The sequence below is a fragment of the Bos mutus genome, chromosome 24 (genome assembly GCF_027580195.1).
Source record: "Bos mutus isolate GX-2022 chromosome 24, NWIPB_WYAK_1.1, whole genome shotgun sequence".
Classification (NCBI taxonomy): domain Eukaryota; kingdom Metazoa; phylum Chordata; class Mammalia; order Artiodactyla; family Bovidae; genus Bos; species Bos mutus.
Window position 1 is genome coordinate 24,939,624 of NC_091640.1, and position 25,018 is coordinate 24,964,641.

The window sequence follows — 25,018 nt, forward strand, 5'->3', positions numbered from 1 at the left end:
TAGAATAATCGTATTTTTTTTAAGTTTTTATTATTTTGGTTGTGCTAGGTCTTCGTTGCTTTGCCCGAACTTTCTGCAGCGAGCTTCATTGCTGCAAGCGGGGGCTACTCTCTCGTTGAGCTGCACGGGCTTCTCACTGGGGTGGCTTCTCTCGTTGCAGAGCACAGGGTCTAGGCGCGTGGCTTCAGTAGTTGTTACTCACAGGCTCAGTAGTTGTGGTGCGCAGGCTTAGTTGCTCCGTAGCATGTGGAATCTTCCCAGATCAGGGATGGAGCCTGTGCCCGATACATTAGCAAGCGGATTCTTAGCCACTGCGCCGGCAGAGAAGTCCTGTATCTTTTTCTTTCGGCTGCACTGAGTCTTTGTTGTGGCACACAGTCTTCTCTTGTTGTGGCTCACTGCCTTAGTTGCCCCACAGCATATGGGATCTGAGGTTCCCCAACCAGGGATGGAACTCGAGTCCCCTGCATTGGAAAGCAGATTCGTAACTACTAGACTGCCAGGGAAGTCCCAACGTGAAACATCTTACTCGGAATTGCTCTTCACTGAGCAGAGGGTGCAGGAGCAGCTTGTCGTAGAAAAGGTGACCTTGGCCATCTCCCGTTCTCTCTCTTTCCCAGAACCAGTCCTCTCATCAAGCGGCAGTGCTCCACCCTGCACCCCTATCTTCTGCATTGCTCTCTCCTGTCTTCCTCCCAGCTACCTGGCTTCCAACTGTGCCACTTCCTTAAATTGAGAATGCTTGGCAATGGCTCCTGCTCTTCTGGAGTTTTGCCCAGACTGATATAAGAAGGAGCCAACACTTTCCTCCTAGCCCGTCCCGCATTCTGAAGAGTCTCATGATTGCACTCCTTTTCGTTCAGGACAAGTTCCTCTTGGTCACATTTGACTGCTCTCTGATGGTCGTTGAGCCCTCACCGGGTGCTGCTCACCAAGTGTAACCCTTTAGGTATGTTTAATAATCCCAATAGCTGATGTGGGTGTTGTTGCCCTTGTATTCTGGAGTTAGGAGACAAATGGGAAGAGTGGAAGGCTATGACCTAATCAGGGCTGCACAGTGGGAGGGAGAGCCAGCTCCAGAAGTTCATACACTTAATTGCCGTGTGAAGATGTGGAGGCAAAATGATAACTCATGAGTACATGCTGAGCCGTGAGAACAGAGCATGCCTGGCGCCCACAGTGTCGTTGCACCTTAGAGCTCTGCTCTTATGTCACCCGCAAAGCCTTTCAGGGGTTGCCTTGCTGGCATGTGCATATGTATGTGTGTGTGTGTGTGTGTGTGTGTGTGTATGTATGTATGTATATATATGTGATGTGTTTATATTTACACACACATTTACTTTATTTGGGGTTTCCCTGGTGGCTCAGATGGTAGAGAATCTGCCTGCAGTGTAGGGTCCGATCCCTGGTTTGGGAAGATCCCCTAGGGAAGGAAATTGCTGCCCACTCCAGTGTTCTTGCCTGGAGAATCCTTGGAGCCCCTGGCAGGCTTCAGTCCATGAGGTTGCAGAAAGTCAAACATGACTGAGTGACTAACACTTTCACTTTTGTACTCTATTTCAGTTTCCGTTCCAAAATTAAAGGGAAGGGTACATCTGCATCCTGTCCCCACATATACATAGCCTCACCCATCATCAACAGCCCCCAGCACAGTGGTACCTGTGTTAAAATTTATGAACCTACATTGACACATCATTATCACCAAAGTCCATGGTTTACGTAACAGTTCACTCTTGGTGTTGCCCAGTCTGTGTGTTTGGACAAAAGTATAATGGCATGTATCCACCATTATGGAATCATACACAGTATTTTCACTGCCCTAAAAATCACCTGTGCTCTGTACATTCATCTCTCCCTCTCCACTAATCCCTGAAAGTGAGGTCACTCAGTCGTGTCCAACTCTTTGCGACCCCGTGGACTGTAGCCCACCAGGCTCCTCTGTCCATGGGATTCTCTAGGCAAGAATACTGGAGTGGGTTGCCATTTCTGGTCTTTTTACTGTCTCCATAGTTTTGCCTTTTCCAGAGTGCCTTATAGTTGGAATCATAGAAAGGCCTAGAGCCTTTTCAGATTGGCTTCTTTCACTTAGTAATAGGCATTCAAGTTTCCTCTACATCTTTTTATGGCTTGATTGTCACATTTTGTAGCTAAAGGATTTAATGAAAATGTACCCCTGACCTTTAGAAGTGCAACTTAGGACCTCTGGACTATGTTTTCATTTCATTCATTTGCTAGCTTTTCCATCTTAAGTCCATGCCCTAAGCCAAGGTGGGTGTTAAAAAAATGTGCATGGTTCTCCCAGCCGCCTCTGATTATGCTGAGTATGCTCTACATCAGACTTTTAAGAAACTATTCGTGTTTCTCTGCATGGAGTTTTAATCACTTCAGCTTTGGCCTGAAGGTTCAAAACTAAATCCCTTATAATCAAGGCACTTTTTTCCCTAATGAAAACCACAGCTTGAGCAGCTGCTCGTGTTATTGTCTCTCTTCTGTGGTCCCACTGGTGTGTGGGAGTTGACTGTCCGGCTGTGGAAAAGGGAGCAAATGAGAATCCAAGAAAGGGGTCATGTTTCAATAGAGGAAGAATGGTGGAATGTTAAAATCCTTGAGTGTGCTCCTCACCCTCCCCACACTTTCGACATGCAGTTTGGCTCTCTTTTTCCTTTTTAAATACTTCCATAAGGCGTGGAAGAGAAGCACATATCGTATGAACCAGAGTACTGAAAATTCCTAGACCTCAGCTCTGAGTCCACGCAGAGTGCCTTCATTTTTGCCTGGAGTTGTAAAATGACAACGTAGCTTTAAAGTCTGCCTGGATGTCGTGTACTTCCATATTTTGTCCATCTGTATCAGTGGGGTCTTCCTTTTCCTTTGTCTGCTTGAAATTGTGTTTATCTGTGGGTAATTTTTTTTTCTTGCGTCAATTTCTATATCTCATTTTCTTTTTCAGACTTGTTTCCATATCTCCTTTACACCTAATTTTCTCTTCCCTGCTTCCCATTTTCTCTTAACCTTTGTTTTCTCATTCAGTTTTTGGTACTGTGTGATTTTCAGTTCTGCAAATAAAGCTCGAAGTTTTACTTTTGCTGTTCATAAGTTTTTCATCTAGATAAATAGATTGTTTTCTCTTTCTCCAAAAAGATCCTACCTCAAATCAAACTGTTTTTTTACTTACCAGAACCTTGTGTGTTTTTTTGTTTTTGTTTTGTTAATGTGGGCTTTTGATCCCTAATAGCAGCAGCTGCTTCATCCCAGAAACTATTTCCAGTGTAAGAGATTTTTTTTAATGGCTTTATTGAAGTGTCATATATATATATATGTATATATATTTCATAAAACTCACCGATTATAAACATACAGGTCATTGATTTTTTTTTTAATTTTTCTGCAACAGCTTTATGGAAGTATAATTCATATACGAGTGCCAGAGATTAAAAAGAGTAGCTAGGTTCTGTTCCAACCGAATGGGTGAATTATCGGTAACACCATGTACTCTCCACGCTCCAGTCACCCTAAGTTACCCTGATATGAAGACAGGTTTTATCTTGTAACCAATTGCCAGGGTCATATGGGGATTAAAGGAAACCAACTGAGTAGCCCTCCACACTAGCACAGCAGGATTCATTGCCTATGTGAATAGTAAATGACCCTTCTTCCTACTACTGCTGCTGCTGCTGCTGCTGCTAAGTCGCTTCAGTCATGTCCGACTCTGTGCGACCCCATAGACGACAGCCCACCAGGCTCCACCGTCCCTGGGATTCTCCAGGCAAGAACACTGGAGTGGGTTGCCATTTCCTTCTCAGTGCATATAAGTGAAAAGTGAAAGTGAAGTCGCTCAGTCGTATCCAACTCTTAGCGACCCCATGGACTGCAGCCTACCAGGCTCCTCCGTCCATGGGAGTTTCCAGGCAAGAGTACTGGAGTGGGGTGCCAGGGCCTTCTCCCTTCTTCCTACTAACTCAGGGGAATTTTTTCCAGTAACTTACAAGGCACAGTCACTTCCTCTCCCTGTTGACCTCATCCTGAGGGAGGGTGGTATCGGTGGTTTGGGGCAGCAGCATAATCAAGGTGGGCTTGGGTGAGAATGTGTGAGTGATGATCCTGGACTTGCTATTGACTTGCTGTGACCAAAGGTAATTCTCCGATAATCCCCGCCCACCTCTGTGGACTTTTGAGTGAGGTGATATGTGTGCATGAACACCTTTCGAGTGAATGTAGGTTGACTGTGGAGTCACCCGACAGGGCTCCTGTCCAGAGGTTCAGACTCCTTTTTCTTTCCTATTTTGTGTTTCCACGTTCTGTGAGGTCTCTTTCTTAAGAAGCTGTGCGTTGAGCATTGGAACGTGCTTCTCTCTCCTCATGCTTTGTCAGTGCTGGCGTTTAACAAGTTCAGGCCTTTGGAGTCAGGCAGGTCTTATCATCATTCATTACCATCTTTAGATGGAAATATGTGGGGCTGAGGCCAGAAGTAGTGGGAGCTCCTGGTATGTCCAGGCTGAGGGCTGTCAGTGGTATAGGTCTTAACTGAGCTTGCCCATAACGCTTAGGCTAAAAGCTGCAAACAGAGACCTCCCACTTAGAGTCATCCTTTCAGTTTGAGGGAGAAGGAAGAACCTCAAGAGCCTAGACTTCCCACCTAATTTTCCCAAGTATTTCCTGACTGATACCTGCCCACTCAGTACAGCATCACGTCCATCAGTATTGTGTTAGCCGTTGTTCAAACCACAGCCACTCCCTCCTCTCTCTTAGAAACCAGAGTAGTCTCGGGGTTAGAGGAGATTTTTTTATTTGAGTGAGCCATTAAATTAATAATTAGATGTGTTTATATTTTTTAAAAAATCCAGATCTCTTACCTCTGGAAATTGTCAGGTGCTCAAGCTATGAGGTTGCCATCTCCACCTTTTTATTAATTTTAGCAATTTGCAACTTCTCTGGCTATGTAAATCCTTGATTTTGAGAGTCTGAAGTGTGTGTGTGTGTGTGTATATGCATGTTAAGTCACTTCAGTTGTGTCCAACTCTTTGACATGACATTCTCCAGGCAAGAATCCTGGACTGCCACTCCCTCAGGAAATCGAACCCACACCTCCTGTGTCTCCTACATTAGCAGGTGGATTCTTTACCACTAGTGCCACCTGGGAAGCCTGTGTGTGTGTGTGTGTGTGTGTGTGTGTGTGTGTTTCCCTGTTCTGAACATCCACTCTTCAAAACAAGAATTTATTAAATTTCTAGTATGGACTCAAACTGAGCTGTCAAAGAAGACAACATGAACCCTGCTATCAGAGTGCTTGTGGTCTAATTAAGAGAGCAATACAAAAATAAGTGAAATAAGTAGAGAATAGTTGAACATTAACCTCTGATGATAACTATGAACAAAGATCAGCATGAGCTGAGGTTGTGAAGGAGAGCTTCATGGATGACATTGGACTTTTTAAATTCATTCCCTCACTCAACTGTTATTAAGTACCTACTGTGTGAATTGCAAGGAGATCCAACCAGTCCATTCTGAAGGAGATCAGCCCTGGGATTTCTTTGGAAGGAATGATGCTAAAGCTGAAACTCCAGTACTTTGGCCACCTCATGCGAAGAGTTGACTCATTGGAAAAGACTCTGATGCTGGGAGGGATTGGGGGCAGGAAGAGAAGGGGACGACAGAGGATGAGATGGCTGGATGGCATCACTGACTCGATGGACATGAGTTTGAGTGAAGTCCGGGAGTTGGTGATGGAGAGGGAGGCCTGGCGTGCTGCGATTCGTGGGGTCGCAAAGAGTCGGACACGACTGAGCGACTGATCTGTGTGAATTGTGCAATATTGGACCCCAAGAATAACAAGGTAATTGACACATCCTATGCTTTCTTTAGAAAGTTTTTACTGTTTCATTTACAAAGACATGCAAAAAAATAAGAATGATAAAGTATACATGTTTGGGTGTATTTGATAAAAATCTATAAATAGATGCTTGAATATAATAGGTGCTTGGATAAAAATCTATAAATAGATAATGAGAGCACAAGAGTGTGGTCAGTTATCTACCTGAGATGTTTTATAGAGGAGGTGATGAGTGAATTGGTTTTGGATGAGTTGTTGTTCTTATTGTTCAGTCACTCAGTCGTGTCTGACTCTTTGTGACCCCATGGATTGCAGCACGCCAGGCTTCCCTGTCCTTCACTGTCCCCCAGAGCTTGCTCAAACTCATGTCCATTGAGCTGGTGATGCTGTCCAACCATCTCATCCCCTGGCACCCCCTTCTCCTCCTGCCCTCAGTCTCTGGATGAGTAGCATGGCCAAACCTGGAAACAGAGGAAAGGCGTTCCTGACCTGGAGTTCAGTTAAAGAAGAGGTGTCCTTCACTGTGCATGGATCTACATGGCTTTTTAGCATGATGAGAGGAAAGTGAAGGTCAGATCTTAGACGGCCTGTATATTCTCTGTAAAGTTAAATTGTACAGGAGGCGGAGGGTCACCAGAGTCTTTACATCAGAGGGTAAAAGGGCACTCCCTACCCCCCACCCTGGCAATCCATGCTTCTCTGCCTCCACCTTGCTGCACCCCAGAGGCTGGCCGGTAGGGCTAAATCTGTAGACTCTCCTGCCCTTTGATTTCCAGCTAAGTTCAGCCATTGGATAGACAGCCCCAGCAGGAGATTGGTTGGGGGTGCGGTCGAGGGAGGAGGCTGGGCAAGGTCTTTATGTTCTCCAGCTCATGCCTCCCTTGAAGGATGGCCTGGGAGCAGCTGCATCTCCCCTTCTCAGGGCGACCTACTGACATAACCTTCTCCTGCCTGGTAACTAGTCCCTCCCTCGGCCCCACAGGTCTATGGTGGTGACTCTTCTCTGATGCTATCCCTAGCTTATCACTGTGCTTCCGCTGCAGCCCACCACACCATCATTAGTGGTCCTACCGTAAATAATTCCTCTGCAAATTATCCTCATTTAAAATATGATTCGATTTTAATTTTAAGCAGTTGTGGAAAGAATAGTTTCCTGGAATGGAAGTCAAGGGGCAAAGCAATCAACGGGTAAAACTGGCCAAAGCCAGATGATGTGGTTGGAATATGCAGCGGTTGCGGGGATGGAGAGGAAGGGATGCCTGCAGGAAAGGGGATGGAGTTGAATTCACACCAGTTGAATGTGAGAGTTCAGGAAATGGAGGCGTCAAGGATGACCACCCAGGGTTCTGACTTGGGTGGCTGCTTGATTCAAAAAATAAAAAGATGAGTTGCATGTATCAATTTTGAGAGAGATCTTTGTGGGAGAACTACTGGGAGATAGGGACCAGGTATTGGGTAGATCAGTGTGGAATTCAGGAGAGATCTGACTGGTGGGAAGGTTGGTGTACTGTCAGCTTACACATGGTCCCTGAAGCCAAGGTGATGGGTGAAGTTCCCCCAGGAGAGCCGAGAGACTGGGAGAAGGTAGGCAGTCATGCACAGAACTTACAAGGACACTAAAAGGACCCAGAGTTCTGCAGAGACTGAGAGGAGAGCAAGGGCACAAGCCAAGGGGAGAGGAGCAATATTGGTTGCCCAGGTGGTGGAGGAAATATTTTCAGAAGCTGAATGGAGCCAGGTCAGGGAGGGACGTGAAAGCTAAGACAGAGCAGCCTGGGCTGGGTGGTTAGAAATTAAAGAGCTATTACAGGTTTGTATATTTATTCATTTATTCTACAAATGTGTATTGAACACTTAGGTTCTTGAGTGAAATGGAATCCATTAAGGTTGTGTATCAAGATGAGTAAAGTGAAAAGGCAGAGATGGAGACAGCCTTAAAATCTGAAGCAGTTAATACCATTATGAACCAATAAGGATCAAAACCAGAGTAGTCTCAGTGCATGCTGAGGACAAACAGATTTCAAGGAAAGAAAGGGCAAGACACAGGCGAGACTGAATGTAGAAGCAGCGAGGTGAAGACTAACTGGTGATTCTCACCAGTACATGTTAGGAAGCATGTCGTGTTTATGATAAATTGAGCCCTGGAAAACTTATGAGCATTCTGAAGAAGCAAATGAACAACTAGATGCAATGAAAAGTATAATTTTTCCCATTTTCAACAAATAGAAAAATAATTTGCATAGTGTGAAATAGCTTGGCTGGCTAGAACATGTGTCCCAGAATGAATCAGAGTTTTGAATCCAGTTAAGTTCAAGGATGGAGTTTCAGAATTGAAAGCAATGGTCTGACCACTTGTTTCATGGAGATTGAGAAACAAATAGAACTACCCACAGATGGTTGATGATGAAATTCATAATTTTTTTGGTTGATGATTTCTTTCTGTTTGTTGACTTTAATTCCTATTGTCTGTTGGTTACAAGTTTGGAACTTTTGTTCTGAGATTTGTTCTTTACTTTTCTTTTTATCCCAATTCCACTTCCAACCCCCCCCAACCCCGAAAAAAAATTATAATTTAAGAACTAACTAGAAGTAATATTAGGAATCAAAGTGTAGAATAAGATATGTAATTTGTGTGAAATACTACATTATGTATTGTAGTATTGTATTATGTATATACATTATGTATATAGTATAGTATAAAATACAAATTATATTTCACATTTGTGTTTTCCTTTTTATCTTTTTACGATTTATTTATTTATGGCTGCATTGGGTCTTCGTTGCTGCGAGAGGGCTTTCTCTGGTTGTGGCGAGCAGGGCTACTCTGTTTGTGGTGTGTGGGTTTCTTATTGCGATAATTTCTCCTGTTTTAGAGCACGGACTCTAGGCACTTGGGCTTCAGTAGTTGTGGCGCATGGACTTAGCTGTCCCGGACCAGGAATTAAACCCACATCCCCTGCGTTGGCAGGCAGAGTGTTAACCACTGAGCCACCAGGGAAGTCCTTGGGTTTTTATTTTTTTAGTTATGCTTAATCATATTAGAAGTTTCAAAACTTGGTAGTAAGAAGCTGAACAGAATATGAAATATGAATTACCTTATTACCAAATAATTATATCTACCTTTATAATGAGGAAAGTGCAATTCTAATCTCAAGGTACTATTTTGCACCTATCACATTGGCACTGATAATAGGAAATGAGAAAACCATCGGTGGGAGTATAAGTGGGCACATGCTCTGTGAAGGTTAGTTTGGCAATGTCTATCAAAAATAAAAACACACTTACCCTCTGGCCCAGCAGTTTCCACATGCAGGCATTTTCCCGCCAATGTACTTGCATTCAGCACACAAAGCTTTTGCTACAAAGTTGGAATAAGTTTGAATGCCCATCAACAGGGCACTTGTTTAATTAGTTATGATATTTGCACAAAGTAGAATATTGTGTACCTCTTAAAAAGAACAAGACAGATTTTTATGGAATGATAGAAGAACTATATGGAATCCTGCCATTTGGGTAAGAGTGGTCTTTGGGTAAGAGTGGACTCTCTCAGATACCATCTCTGGACGAATGTACAGGATATGAAGAGATCTGAGGATCAGATTGGGAAGGAGACATTTTACCCTAAACCCTTACATACAATTTTAACTTTTTGGCAATTATATATATTAAGTAAATCATAAAAACTCTTCACATTCCTCAGGAAAAGGGACTCTAGGTGGTTCACCAACAGTACTGGTGAAAGGTTTAGGTAAATGAGTTTTCATATGTTGTTGGTAGAAGTGAACAGTAGAAGAAGAAAGCATTTACAGACGCTTTTTAGAAGGCAATCTCTTGGTTGCTGCAGTTTAGAATAACTAATAAGATGCATCTCTTTTTACCTGGCAGTCCTTTTCCATTTCAGTCCTATAGAAAATCCAGCCTGTTTTCATCCATGGAGTTAAAAATACAAAAGCACTCTTAAGTTAAATCTTGAGTGTAAGTGTAGACTCCTGCCCATGTTTATTTGTTGTTATTCAGTTGCTAAGTTGTCTCTGACTCTTTGCGACCCCATGAACTGCAGCATGCCTGTCCTTCACCATCTCCCAGAGTTTGTTCAAACTCATGTCCATTGAGTCGGTGATGCCATCCAGCCATCTCATTTTTTGTCATCCCCTTCTCCTCCTGCCCTCAATCTTTCCCAGCATCAGGGTCTTTTCAAATGAGTCAGCTCTTCACATGAGGTGGCCAAAGTACTGGAGTTTCAGCTTCAACATCAGTCCTTCCAAAGAAATCCCAGGGCTGATCTCCTTCAGAATGGACTGGTTGGATCTCCTTGCAGTCCAAGGGACTCTCAAGAGTCTTCTCCAACACCACAGTTCAAAAGCATCAATTCTTTGGCGCTCAGCCGTCTTTATGGTCCAGCTCTCACATCCGTACATGACTACTGGGAAAAGGATAGTTTTGACTGTGTGTTTATTTATTTATTGAAAAATGTCAGCTGGTTTGTTGCTTCTGTCACTTGAGAATCCTCATTTCTTCACATCTGGAAATGACCCAGTGGTTTTAAGATCCAGTTATTTGAACCATTTAGAGTGTATTTCACTCACACAACTAACTTGGTGAGCTGTCTCTGAAAGAGGTAAGAGAAGAAAAGAAGAATTCCTTCCTTTTTTCAATCATAAGCCCTGCTTGATGCCACATGTGGTATAATACCAGGTACCATGGGAAATCACTCATCCCTGGTAATTGAGTTTTCAACATTCTGGAACTTTTTTTTTTTGGCCATGCCATTCAGCATGTGGGTTCTTAGTCCCCTGAGCAGGAATCTACCCTGCGCCTCCTGCATTGGGAGCTCAGAGCCTTAACCACTGGACCACCAGGGAAGTCTCTGGGACTCTTAACCACTTTTGTTCGTCTGAGCCATTCTTAGCTCACTGTTGCTTTGGTGTTCTAGTGCCATTTTTGTTGCTTTCTTTTCCATTTTATCATTTGTGCTGATTTCTGTGACCTTTTCCTGCTCCAAGCCCGGAGGGGGCAGATGGCGGGGGGGAAACTGGGTGGCTGTCGCCATTGACTTGAGTTATGGCCCCACAGATGGATAATAACGGCCCTGGCTCTCGCTTGGTTTGCTTTTCTTTACACATATGAAGTCGGCCACTGTGCTAAAGGGCAGGTGAGCAGTAAACCAGAGTGGTGACAGGAGATTGCCTGCAGGCAGTGCTCGTCACCAGCTGTGATGGGAGCCCCATCTTCAGGGGCACAGAACTCACTTCTCATTGACCCCAGCTTCCCAGCCAGTAGCAAACAGGACAGAACTGAATTTGACCACCTCTTACTCTCCTTGTTCTCTCTACCCATCTCAGTGTTGTTGCTCTCTCTTGTTAATTTAGCAAAATTTGTTTCCATTTTTCATCTCTGACAAGTGACCTTTTCCTTCTAAGTAACAAAGTCCTATAGACTGTTCAGCATCATATAGGAGCTCGAAATGTAGACGCCTCAGGTAGGACTTCGGGCCTCTTGGCTGCGCTTTTTTTTTTTTTTAAAGCTGTATCAGGTCTTAACTTAGTTGTAGCACACAGGATCTTTTTAGCTGTGGCTTGTGGGATCTAGTTCCCCAATCAGGGATCGGACCCTGACCACCTGCATTGAGAACTTGGAATCGTAGCCCCTGGACCACCGGAGAAGTCCTTTAGCTGTGTGTTTAATGCATCATCTCTGTTGAAGTAAATCGCTGTGATTATCTTGAGGGACATACACCAAAATACAGATATTTTCTGAATGACAGTTATCGTCAGCATATTAATTAATGTAGTTTTAGAAGCAACTCATGAAAGCATATCAATAATTCTACCAGCCTTTGCTTTCTACATTATTACCTCCAGTTTCTGTAAATTGTAACCTACGAGCGTGCTGTTGAATTCATTCCTGGGAGTTTTGAGGTCCTACAGACAGAAGAGCGCTCTCAGTGGAGACTTTTTTTTTTTTTTTAATGAAATTTAAAAAACTGCTGAAAGACAATGCAGTTTCCTGCCTCTCCGGGAACAGGGTTTTGACAGTAACATCTCAGAACAGATGTTTTGGCGATCTCCAAATGTTTTTATTTGGTGGCACAGAGACTCTGTTATTCATGAAATGGTCTGTTAAAAAATTAGTTCCTCCGTGTAGGGGTTGTGGGAATATGTGTTACATAAATTGATTTCACATTTTGGCAGGGCACTGGTTCTTAACTCTTTAGATTGGCTCCAAGATTTGACTCTGACAAGTTCTGCCTTCCAGGCTGCAGCAGTGGCAGGAGAGAGAGCAGCTCAGCATCTTTCTCAGAGCACTTCAAGTTGACTCATCTGAGAGTGTCAGATTCTTTTATAGGAGAATAGAAGCTAAGTCAGTAAAGTGCTTAGAAATTTGGTCTCTTAAAATCCAGTGAGAGGATGTGGGCATGTTCACATTTCATTTGCGTTATTCCCTAATATAAGCTACAGCTGCAGATTACAATCTGCATCTTACAATTCTGGGTTCTGGACTCATATTTAAAGGGAAAACTTCTGTTCTTAAGTTGCGCATGGGTCTGGCTCAAGTGGTAAAAAATCCTCCTGCGATGCAGGAGCTGCAAGAGATCCTGGGTTCCACCCCTGGGTCAGGAAGATCCCCTGGAGGAGGAAATGGCAACCCACTCTAGAATTCTTGCCTGGAAAATCCCATGGACAGGAGCCTGGCAGGCTATAGTCTATGGGGTCGCAAAGAGTCAGAGAACACATAACATCTCTACCTTACTAGAGACCTCAGTGTAACTTCTTAGGAGTATTAGAATGTAAAGGCTGGTCATTTCTAAATGTCTTGTTTTCTGGCCACACTTTCTGGGTCTTTGCTGTTCTCCCAGCAGGACAGAGGTCAGCAAACCGTGTGGCCTCAGGGCCAGATCTGACCTACTGCCTGTTTTTGTAAAGTTTGATTAGAACACAGCTGCTGTAATTCGTTTACAAATCGTCTGAGGCTGCTTTTGAGATACTTTGCCAGAGTTGAAATAGGTGAAGCAGAGGCCATTTAGCCCACAAAAACTAAATTATTTACAGAACGAGTTTGCCAGCCCCTGCAATAGGAAGCTGCATATATACCGTGACCTGGTATTTAAAACATTACATCAAAACATTTGATATATTTAGATCTTAAAGGTATTTGTGGGGTGTAAGAAGTATAAAATAATTATTTGGTTTTAGACCATTAAACATATGACAGGGAAATGTTTAAAATAAAAATATATGTACACACAGAAACATATAAACTAAAATCTTGCAGGACAATATAAATAAACTATATGGAAAAGAGACAAGTTAACGGATGGTATTAGATATTCAGTAAACAGTTAACAGGAATGAATGAAAGGAACTGATTTTTCTGATGTGCAGTATGTTCAGACGTGAAAACATTTGGTCACATTTAGCTGCCACTTTGTTCTTACTCTTTCATCTGTGTGCGTTCATCACTCTCAGCATAGTTTCTTGTCAGTGCTCCCGTGCAGTTGAGGTCTTCCTGGCCATCTAACTGAGACGACAAACACAGGTGAGGCTAGAAGGTTAGAAGGTATGCAGCTCTACTGTTGACCCCACAGCCATGCCAGACAGAATTATTCATTTGATCCATATACCAAAACTTATTTGAGCCTGCTGATAGTAAAAGATCTCAGTCCAGTCCGACTCTTCGTGACCCCATGGACTGCAGCATGCCAGGCTTCCCTGTCTATCACCAACTCCCGAATTTACTCAAACTCATGTGCATCGAGTCAGTGATGCCATCCAGCCATTTCATCCTCTGTCGTCCCCTTCTCCTCCTGCCCCCACCCTCCCACCATCAGGGTCTTTTCCAATGAGTCAGCTCTCCACATCAGGTGGCCAGAGTATTGGAGTTTCAGCTTCAACATCAGTCCCTCCTTAGGATGGACTGCTTTTATCTCCTTGCAGTTCAGGGGACTCTCAAGAGTCTTCTCCAACACCACAGTTCAAAAGCATCAATTCTTCGGCACTCAGCTTTCTTTATAGTCCAGCTCTCATATCCATACATGACTACTGAAAAAACCATAGCTTTGACTAGACAGACCTTTGTTGGCCAAGTAATGTCTCTGCTTTTTAATATGCTGTCTAGGGAGGCCTGGCGTGCTGCAGTTCATGGGGTCACAAAGAGTTGGACACGACTGAGTGACTAAACTGAACTGAGGTTGGTCATAACTTTTCTTCCAAGAAGCAAATGTCTTTTAATTTCATGGCTGCAGTCACCATCTGCAGTGAGTTTGGAGCCCCCCAAAAATAAAGTCTGTCACTGTTTCCATTGTTTCCCCATCTATTTGCCATGAAGTGATGGGACCGGCTGCCATGACTTTAGTTTTCTGAATGTTGAGTTTTAAGCCAACTTTTCACTCTCCTCTTTCATTTTCATCAAGAGGATCTTTTGTTCTTCATTTTCTACCATAAGGGTGGTGTCATCTGCATATCTGAGGTTATTGATATTTCTCCTGGCAATCTTGATTCCAGCTTGTGCTTCTTCCAGTCCAGCATTTCTCATGATGTACTCTGCATGTAAGTTAAATAAGCAGAGTGACAATATACAGCATTGATGTACTCCTTTCCCGATTTGGAACCAGTCTGTTGTTCCATGTCCAGTTCTAACTGTTGCTTCTTGACCTGCATACAGATCTCAGGAGGCAGGTCAGATGGTCTGGTATTCCCATCTCTTTCAAAATTTTCCACAGTCTATTGTGATCCACACAGTCAAAGGCTTTGGCATAGTCAATAAAGCAGAAATAGATGTTTTTCTGGAACTCTCTTGCTTTTCTGATGATCCAGAATGTTGGCAATTTGATCTCTGGTTCCTCTGCCTTTTCTAAATCCAGTTTGAACATCTGAAAGTTCATGGTTCACATACTGTTGAAGCCTGGCTTAGAAAATTTTGAGCATTACTTTGCTAGCATGTGAGATGAGTGTGATTGTGTGGTAGTTTGGGCATTATTCGGCATTGCCTTTCTTTGGGATTGGAATGAAAACCGACCTTTTCCAGTCCTGTGGCCACTGCTGAGTTTTCCAAATGTGGTGGCATATTGAGTGCAGCACTTTCACAGCATCATCTTGGACTTGAAATAGCTCAGCTGGAATTCCATCACCTCCACTAGCTTTATTCATAGTGATGTTTCCTAAGGCCCACTTGACTTCACATTCCAGGATGTCTGGCTCTAAGTGAGTGATCACACCATCGTGATGATCTGGGTTGTGAAGATCATTTTTGTACAGTTCTTCTGTGTATTCTTGCCACCTCTTCTTAATATCTTCTGCTTCTGTTAGGTCCATACCATTTTTGTCCTTTATTGTGCCCATCTTTGCATGAAATGTTCCCTTGGTATTTTAATTTTCTTAAAGAGATCTCTGGTCTTTGCCATTCTATCATTTTCCTCTATTTCTTTGCATTGATCACTGAGGAAGGCTTTCTTATCTCTTCTTGCTATTCTTTGAAACTCTGCATTCAAATGGGTATATCTTTCCATTTCTCCTTTGCCTTTCTCATGTCTTCTTTTCACAGCTATTTGACAACCATTTTGCCTTTTCGCATTTCTTTTTCTTGGTGATGGTCTTGATCACTGCCTCCTGTACAATGTCACAAACCTCCATCCGTAGTTCTTCAGGCACTCTATCAGATCTAATCCCTTGAATCTATTGGTTACTTCCACTGTATGATCGTAAGGGATTTGATTTATGTCATACCTAAAAGATCCTAGACACGAAAAAAATTAACTAAAGAATGCCTGAAGAACAAGCACCAGATTGAAAGAGAAGAGAAATGTGTGCAGCTTTGCCCTTGACACCACAGCCATACCAGACAGAATTATTCATTTGGTCCATATGCCAAAGCATATTTGAGCCTGCTGATAGTAAAAGGTCTCAGACACAAGAAAAAATAACTAAAGAATGCCTGAAGAACAAGCACCAGATTGAAAGAGAAGAGAAATGGTGATAGAGATGGGTGATCTGTCTAAGGGGTTAGAGATGGTTTGTATCAAGAAACCCAGGCTCTCTTATCTGAACCAAAATATCAGTGATCATGACAAACAGGACGAGAAAAAGAAAATATAAGAATTCTGAAGCTCTTATGTCACGAGAGAGAACATCCTGTTTTGTCAGAAGGTACTCCCCACGGCAGGATCTTTTTTTAAGGATGTGAACAGTGTCTGCAGCCACTTTTATAAGCAAACACGGGGGTGTTCTAGACTTTCCATGGACACAGCAACCATGCTCTTGAGCACTTGTAATGAGGCTAGTGTGAACAGAGGTGTGCCACAAGGGTAAAACAAACACAGGATTTAAAAGACAATGTGAAAACATTGTATTCATGGAAATTCTAACTCACTGATGACTAGTTTTGTCCCCTTATTTAACACATCCCGATGCTGAAAGATTGCTTCATCCTGAAAGATAATTTCTGTTGGTTGTCTGATGTTCTTTGGTAGGATTGATTCCTGAAAAATATCCTTTGAGGCTCTGTACATTATTCAGATTTGAATGATTTTTAAGTACACCGTTACTTGCTTTCTTTGTTGAGTGACAACATTCATCTGTGGTTTAGAAGCAAACCTTGTATACAGTAATGTAGTTCACCTTATATTTACAACTTGGAAAACCTGCAATTACTTCTGCATTGCTCTATTGTCTGCCAGTTCCAGGACTACAGTAATTTTCTTTCATTTAGCAAACACTTATTAAGTACCTATTGCATGCAAGGCATTGTGCTTCCCTGAATTTAGACATGTTGGATTTGGTGCTAATGGGACTTCCAAGTATAACCATCCAGAGGGCCTTAGATGTCTCTAGAAGTGAAAGGAAATGTAGACTGTGTCAAATATATTTATTATAAATCTGCATAGTCGTTTGCTCAAGAAAAATTGAGATGTTTAACTTCACTGATCTTCAAAGAGATGCAGATTAATAAAAGGAAGAGATGCTTTGTAATATGCATGGAATTGTTTAATTGAAAAAATACTCAGAACAAGATTGTGCTCCAACTAGGAGGCACATAGCCTGTTGGTAGAAATATAAACTGGTTTAGGTTTTTTTGGGGGAAAAAAAAAATTTAGCCATGAATGGTAAACAAGAAATTGTGTTACTCTTTAATAATCTCACTCCAGAAGATTTATCCCCAAAACATGAACCAAAAGACAGAATCCCTGTGCGTCTTGAGAAGAGAGAAGGGAGCCGAGAGTCGCTAAATGGCTACTTACGCTGAACACTTTGCATCATCTCCGTTAATCCCCACAGCTGCCCTGTGAAGTGTCCCCACTTTACAGGCGAGGAAGCAAGGCTCAGACGGATTTAGTGATTTGCCAGTATCATAAAACATGTACGTGGCAGAGCGCCCACTTACATTAGGCACCTGCCTAACTCAACCTAACTGTAGAAGAACAGAAAAACAGATAAGCCCATTATTAAATGCTGTGCAAACATTGTGTCATCATGTGGGGAAAAGGAGAAAAATTACAAAGGAACAGAGTATAAAACTGTAGATAAACCGTGGTTACTAAAAGTTTGTACACAGACTAGAGTAGTGAGAAAGGAAAAGTTTAGTCGGTTGTAGTGGCAGAATTTGTTTACGTAAGTAGTATTAAGATTGTCATGGTCTTTCTGAATTTTTAAAGATTGTTTTTATGAAAAAGGTATGATCATTTTGTATTTTCGAATGTGTTATTCATCGCTCTACATCCTTCTAGAAGGTACTCGAGCTGTCGTGTCTGGGTGCATCCTCTATTTTGTCATCACCACCTACCCTTTAACTCTTGAAAACACTTCTATCAAGGTTCATCACCAGCAAAATCCCTACTTCCTTAAACCCTTCTTTGACGTTACTTGCATCTTGTTAAAACCCAAACCTGCATATACCCTGAAAACACTCCTTTCGTGAAGCCCTCTGAGGTCGTAGCTCTATTTTATTTTTGTGTTTTTGATTCAAGTGCCTCCAGGAGCAGAAGGGGAGTGATGTCAAGGGTTGCATACAAAACTGTGAAATGAGACTGAGAACTCTTGGATTTAGCAGCTTGTATTTAATTGGGGGTTTTGATATGAGCAGTGGAATTGTTGGCCAAAGCACCAGAATCACCTGGCTTCTAGGATATACGGCTTCTGGATTTTCCTTATTCCCCTGACCATTCCTCAGTCTCCCAGAGCTCAAACCTGGGACCTCTTCTCAGTCTGCACTTAGGCCCATGGTTGTCGTCATTAAATGTCATGACTGAAAATATCATCCATGTGCTGATGGCACCCAGCGTTATCATCTCCAACCAGACCTTTCTCTTGACTGCCACGCTTTTGTTGTCCATCTAAAGAGCTTTCAGGGTATCTCCATTTCTATGTCTAATAAGGGCTTCCCTGGTGGCTCAGTGGTAAAGAGTCCGCCTGCCAATGCAGGAGACACGGATTTGATCCCTGCGTCGGGAAGATCCCCTAGAGAAGGAAATGGCAACCCACTCCAATATTCTTGCCTGGGAAATCCCACAGACAGAGGAGCCTGGCGGGCTGCAGTCCATGGGGCTGCAAAGAGTCAGACATGACTAAAGAAAGAAAGTGAAGTAGCTCAGTCATGTCCAACTCTTTGTGACCCTGTGGACTGTAGCCTACCAGGCTCCTCCCTCCATGGAATTCTCCAGGCAAGAATACTGGAGTGGATTGCCATTTCCTTCTCCAGGGGATCTTCCCGACCCAGGGATCGAACCCGGGTCTCCCGCATTGCAGGCAGACGCTTTAACCTCTGAGCCACCAGGGAAGCCCAAGACACAACTAAGCCTGAGTCCAAACTTAACTCCTGGCCTTACTTCCTCATCCTACCCCTCCAAACCTGCCCATCTCAGTCAATAGCATTTCCATTCCTTTAGCCACTCAGGCCAGATTCCTGACATTTTCTTACCTCTTCCAAACCCCTGCCATCTCATACCTGCATGATGGCGGGGCCTCCTAACTGATGTCTCTGCCTCTACACCTGGCACCTTCAGAGTGTGTCCTGAACAAGCAGCTGGAATGATTCTTCTATAATTTCACTGCTTTTCCACTCACACCTTCAGGTGGCTCCCCATCCCACTCAGATGAAGAGCCACAGTTCTGCAAAGCCGTGGACTGTCAAAACCACCTGTTATTTCCCTGACTTTCTTTCTCTTCCTTCTTAGCTTTTACTCACCCCAGTCCAGCCACACTGGTAGCATACCAAACACACACCAGCCCATCTGCCTGACGGTCTCTGTGGAGACTGTTGGCTGTGTTGAGAATTCTAAGAACAGCTCCATCAAAGTCGCTTTCTGACACATGCCTGCTCTGGCCAGCGGGTACTCTCCAACCCCCTCACCCTATTTTTAATGGCACTTCTCACCTTCTGATGGGCTTGCCTGATGGCTCAGCTGGTAAAGAATCCACCTGCAATCCAGGAGACACGGTTTCAATCCCTAGGTCGGGAAGATCCCCTGGAGAAGGAAATGACAACCCACTCCTGTGTTCTTGCCTGCAGAATCCCATGGACAAAGGAGCCTGGTGGGCTACAGTCTATGGGGTTGCAGAGTCAGAGACAACTGAGCACATAAGCTCATTACTCACCTTCTAACATATTATATACTCCATTGATTTATTGTATATATCCTCTGTCTCCCACTACGATGTAAAGCTTCAAGAGGACATTTTTATATGGTCTCTTAATTGATTTATCTCAGCATCTAAAATAATACCTCCACCTAATAGATGCTGTGTTAAAAAATATGTTGAGAATATGAATGGTCAGTATGAAAGTGCCCCTGTTTCTACCTGTTGACCTATGGATGCATGCAGATAACTCTGCCTCATAAGAGTTTTTAATTCCTTTTCCAGTTTCTCAAGTGTTATAAACAGCATTCAGAAAATGACCACTGAGAAACACGGTGTCATGGGCTTGATTGTATATGGTCTTTTATTCTAAGTTGACAGCAGCTCCTCTAGAATGTAGCAGTGAGTGTCACAAATGCTGGAAATGTACAAGCAGCATAGTAGATCCTTGACATTTTTAGGAATGTGTTCAAAGTTCTTCAAAAATCACCCAAACTGTGGCTACTGTGATAGTATGTCTGCACTTGTGAATTTCACAGATGGTAGTGAAAAGGAAGCCACCTGCTGCTCCAGATGCCAAGTGCCTTACTCACTGGAAGGGTCTCCCCCCAACACCAGCCCCTTCGGGCTCAGGCCATGTACCGCAACCACACCACAAATTATAGGAGCTTCTGAGCCCCCAATATCACCCACGTATTCTTGAAACCAAGGGTATCGGTGAAAGCTAAGGGGCTTCTCCAGGGGATCTTCCCGACCCAGGGATCGAAGCCGGGTCTCCCACATTGCAGGCAGACACTTTAACCTCTGAGCCACCAGGAAAGCCCAAGACACAACTAAGCCTGAGATTATTTTATTCCACCTGCACATTTTAAAAACACTAATTTAAAAAAACCAGTTCCCCCAGGCCACTCAACCTTGGTTTTAGAATATAATGTGTGGGGGTATCATTACACCTAAATAACAGCAGGACCACTATCAACAAGCCACATGTGCAACCATTTATAACACACTGAGTTTTCACATCGTGTTTACACTCTAAGCAAGCATTCATCCAATTTGATATTGATCTTCTGGGAATAAACCCTGAATGTAAGCAAAAAAATAAAAAGAAAGAAACTACACGTTTGCTTTCATTTTTAAGCTAATTTTTAAATATATCCTAGTTCAGAGAAAACCTTCTGCCACAGTGGCTTTCTTTTTTTAATGTAATGCTCGGAAGCCTCTGACGGAGAAGAGTGGGAGTAAGGGGAGGGGATGCTGTCGCCACGGTGACAGCTGTCCAGCGTAAGCATCTCACAGCTCTTCTGTTTATCATGTATTTTAGGGCAATTCAAGTTGCTGGAACAAGACCGAGATATAAAGGAGCCAGTGCAATATTTCAGCAGCGTGGAGGAGGTGGCCAAAGCATTTCCTGAACGCGTGTACGTCATGGAGGAAATAACATTCAACGTGAAGGTAGCTCTGAAAGAACCAAATATTTATCATTACTAACCTCCTTTGGTTTTTAGGTCTTCGTGTGCACAGTTAAGTGCTCATCTGTGCCTCTTCCTATGGGGGTTCCAGCTTCCTCGTGGGTTGGTGCCAATGGCTAAAACTGGTCTCACAAGAACTGTGCTGTAGCTGAGCTGACCACCCAACCCGCCCCCTCTCCGTTACTGCACTTAGTTAGCATTATCTTTGGCTAGAATAACTGTTGCTGCTGCTGCTGCTAAGTTGCTTCAGTCGTGTCCGACTCTGTGTGACCCCATAGACAGCAGCCCACCAGGCTCCCCTGTTCCTGGAATTCTCCGGGCAAGAACACCGGTTCTTCTCCAATGCATGAAAGTGAAAAGTGAAAGTGAAGTCGCTCAGTCGTGTCCAACTCCTAGCGACCCCATGGACTGCAGCCTACCAGGCTCCTCCATCCATGGGATTTTCCAGGCAAGAGTACTGGAGTGGGGTGCCATTGCCTTCTCCAGAAGTATGAATACGATAAATGGGATCTTGGAGATCCTGACAAAGTTAAGAGACTTCCAGTGTGGGTTAAGAAAGCAAGGTGCAGACTAGGAGCAGCGATAGAATGTAGAATGCTTGGGATTAAATTTGAGACAGTAACATAGGAAACGACAGGAGTAGCTGTCTCTTCAAATCTGAATATGCCTTTTTGAGTCGGCAGCCGAGGTGGGGGGAACAGAAAATGGCAAATGAGTAGGTCAAGAAAATGAAAGAATATGTGGGCAGGTAGCCTCTTGCTGATTATTTTGTCTGTTTCCTCCAATCCCTCCTAAGCTAATGGCATTCAGTGTTTTTAGAACAGCAGTCACCTGCCTCATTCGCCACTTTTTCTATTAATAACATCCAGCTTTTGGTTTCCATGGTGAGAATCTTGTTTTTGTTTACCCATTTTCCTGCCTACTTGTTTTTAACTGTGATAGGCATTTTTTTAATTACCTCCTTTAGTTTTTTCATCAACTGTCTCTATTCTCATGTTTACTTTCAAAGTCAGAAGATGTCTTATCTCTGAATTGGTCATTCCAAACCGAAGCCTCATTCCTCTATGCTTTAATAAGAAAAATAGCTGCACCAACAGTTTTCAGTCCTACTTCTCTCTCTAAACAAGGTGTCATGATCTAAAGGGCACGTCAGACCAGGTAGTATAGCTCAGGCTCTGGATTCAGAATTGAGGTCCAGACACTACACTGACTGTGACCACGGACAGGTCATAGGACCCCAGTGCCATCACGTGAAAAATGGGCAAAATATGGGAAATACCAAGGGAACATTTCATGCAAAGATGGACACAATAAAGAAGAGACAGTATGGACCTAACAGAAACAGAAGACATTAAGAAGAAGTGGCAAGAATACATAGAAGAACTACACAAAAAAAGATCTTCATGACCCAGATAACCACAATGGTGAGATTGTTCACCTAGAGCCAGACATCCTGGAGTGCAAAGTTAAGTGGACCTTAGGAAGCATCACTGCAAACAAAGTTAGTGGAGGTGATGGAATTCCAGTTGAGCTATTTCAAATCCTAAAAGATGATGCTGTCTAAGTGCTGCACTCAATATGCCAGCAAATTTGGAAAACTCAGCAGTGGCCACGTACTGGAAAAATGTCAGTTTTCTTTCCAATCCCAAAGAAAGGCAGTGTTCAAACTACCACACAGTTGCACTCATTTCACGTGCTAGCAAGGTCATGCCCAAAATCCTCCAAGCTAGGCTTCAACAGTATATGAATTGAGAACTTCCACATGTACAAGCTGAATTTAGAAAAGGCAGAGGAACCAGAGATCAAATTGCCAACATCCAATGGATCATGGAAAAAGCAAGAGAATTCCAGAAAAACATCTGCTTCTGCTTCATTGACTACGCTAAAGCTTTTGACTGTGCAGATCACAACAAACTGTGGAAAATTCTTAAAGAGATGGGAATATCAGACCACCTTACCTGAGACACCTGTATGCAGGTCAAGAAGCAACAGTTAGAACCAGACATGGAACAATGGACCGATTCAAAATTGCGAAAGGAGTGCATCAGGGCTGTATATTGTCAGCATGCTTATTTAAATTCTGTGCAGAATACATCAGGAGAAATGCTGAGCTGGTTGAAGCACAAGCTGGAATCAAGATTGCTGGGAGAAATATCAGTAACTTCAGATATGCAGATGATACCACCCTTATGGCAGAAAGCGAAGAGGAACTAAAGAGCCTTTTGATGAAAGTGAAAGAAGAGAGTGAAAAAGCTGGTTTAAAACTCAACATTCAAAAAACTAAGATCATGACATTCGGTCCCATCACTTCATCGCAAATGGTGGGGAAACAATGGAAACAGTGACAGACTTTATTTTCTTGGGCTCCAAAATCACGGCAGGTGGTGACTGCAGCAAAAATTAAAAGATGCTTGTTCCTTGGAAGAAAAGCTACAACAAACCTAGACAGTGTATTTTACTCTACTTTATAAAGCAGAGACGTTACTTTGCCAACAAAGGTCCATGTAGTCAAAGCTATGGTTTTTCCAGTAGTCATGTATGAATGTGAGAGTTGGACCATAAAGAAGGCTTTTTGTGGTGTTGGAGAAGACTCTGAGAGTCCCTTGGACTGCAAGGAGATCCAACCAGTCCATCCTAAAGGAAATCAGTCCTAAATATTCATTGGAAGGACTGATGCTGAAGCTTCAATACTTTGGCCACCTGATTCGAAGACCCAACTCACTGGAAGATCCTGATGCTGTGAAAGATAGAAGGCAGGGGGAAAAAGGGATGACAAAGGACATGGTTGAATGGCATCACCAACTCAATGAGTTTGAGCAAGCTCGGGCAGATAGTGAAGGACAGAGGATTCTGGGGTGCTGCAGTCCATGGGGTAGCAAAGCATTGTACATGACGGAGTGACTGAGGAACAGCAACAACTCCCCACCTCATAGATTTGTCATGAGAATTAAATGAAGCAACGCATTAAAGCACACATGCTTTGCAAGTGTCTCGTGTAGGGGCTGGCTACCTACAGTCTTAGGGCAAGACACCTGTTTTGTAAATAAAGTTTTATTAGAACACAGCAATCCCCCTGCACTTCCTCTTGTCTGTGGCTGCTTCAGCAATGTAACAGTTGAGTCCAGTAGTTGCAACAGAGACCATATGGCCCACAAGCCTGAAATGACTACTCACTGACCCTGTAAGAAAAAGTTTGCCAACCCCTGATTCGAAACATAAAATCCAACTAAGGGAAGTTTCACATCTAAAAAAAAAAAATTTCCTAACACAGATGATTTCACTTACCCTTTAGTTAGTACTTTATACCCTGTGACTGAATATTGAGAACACAGTACATATGTTGTTGTTGTTTCTGAATACCCTTTCACCTAAATACTTTTTTGGAGCCTTCTTATGCCAGAACACACATGCCAGTACCTGGTGAATTATTTAAAATGTCTCCCAGCCTTGCAAACCCAGCCCAGTAATAGTAAGAAATTCCCCCACACATGTATTTTCTCCCATCAAAATAAGACTAAAGCTAAATCTTGTAAGTTCCGTCTTTTCTGTGACATTTGCAGAGAGAGCGAGAAGAAAGGGCAGCCTTGGACTTAGCAGTGGGTAGCTTGCAGCTCTCCTTAACTGGGGAAGAGGCATCTTGACTTCAGTACTGTCGCCCAGAAGCTTTCCGGACGACTCCTCTCCAGTCTGAGGGTGCCCGAACGCGCTAACCTGGATGCTGTAACGTTGCCCTTTTCATTCCAGTTAGTGAAGTCCTAGATCTCAGCCATTCCAGCATAGATTTCCCTGGAAGCAGAATAATAAGTTTGCATTGTCTCCGCTGGGCAACGTGCCCCAACTCAGGAACTGTGACATTTTGATCCAGTGTGGAGCATAGTTACCACTTAAGCCTGCACAGACCTCATAAAAACCATTTCCTGTGGGCTGGGTCAGAGCTCCGCTGACAGTCCTGTCACCTGGGTATCGGCTCCTGAGAACTGGGTTTGGCATCTGTTTCTGGCACAGGTTTCAATATCTTGTCTTTTTTTATTATTCGGTTATCTTTGGCTGTGCTGGGTCCTCATTGCTGTGTGGGCTTTTCTCTAGTTGCGGCACGCAAGGGCCACTCTGTAGTTGGAGCTTCTCATTGCGACTGGCTCAGGGCATGG

At 43.3% G+C, this 25,018-nt stretch overlaps 1 protein-coding gene across 2 annotated transcripts in view; it reads left to right on the top strand.

Moving 5' to 3' along the window:
* The window catches only part of GAREM1 (GRB2 associated regulator of MAPK1 subtype 1), a 233,616-nt gene that overhangs the window by 163,281 nt on the left and 45,317 nt on the right, over window positions 1-25,018 (top strand). For both annotated transcript variants that reach the window (XM_070361476.1, XM_005903353.2), the window contains exon 3: window positions 20,723-20,853. In XM_070361476.1, coding sequence (XP_070217577.1) covers window positions 20,723-20,853 — 131 coding nt within the window. The remainder of the gene's footprint in view (window positions 1-20,722; window positions 20,854-25,018) is intronic.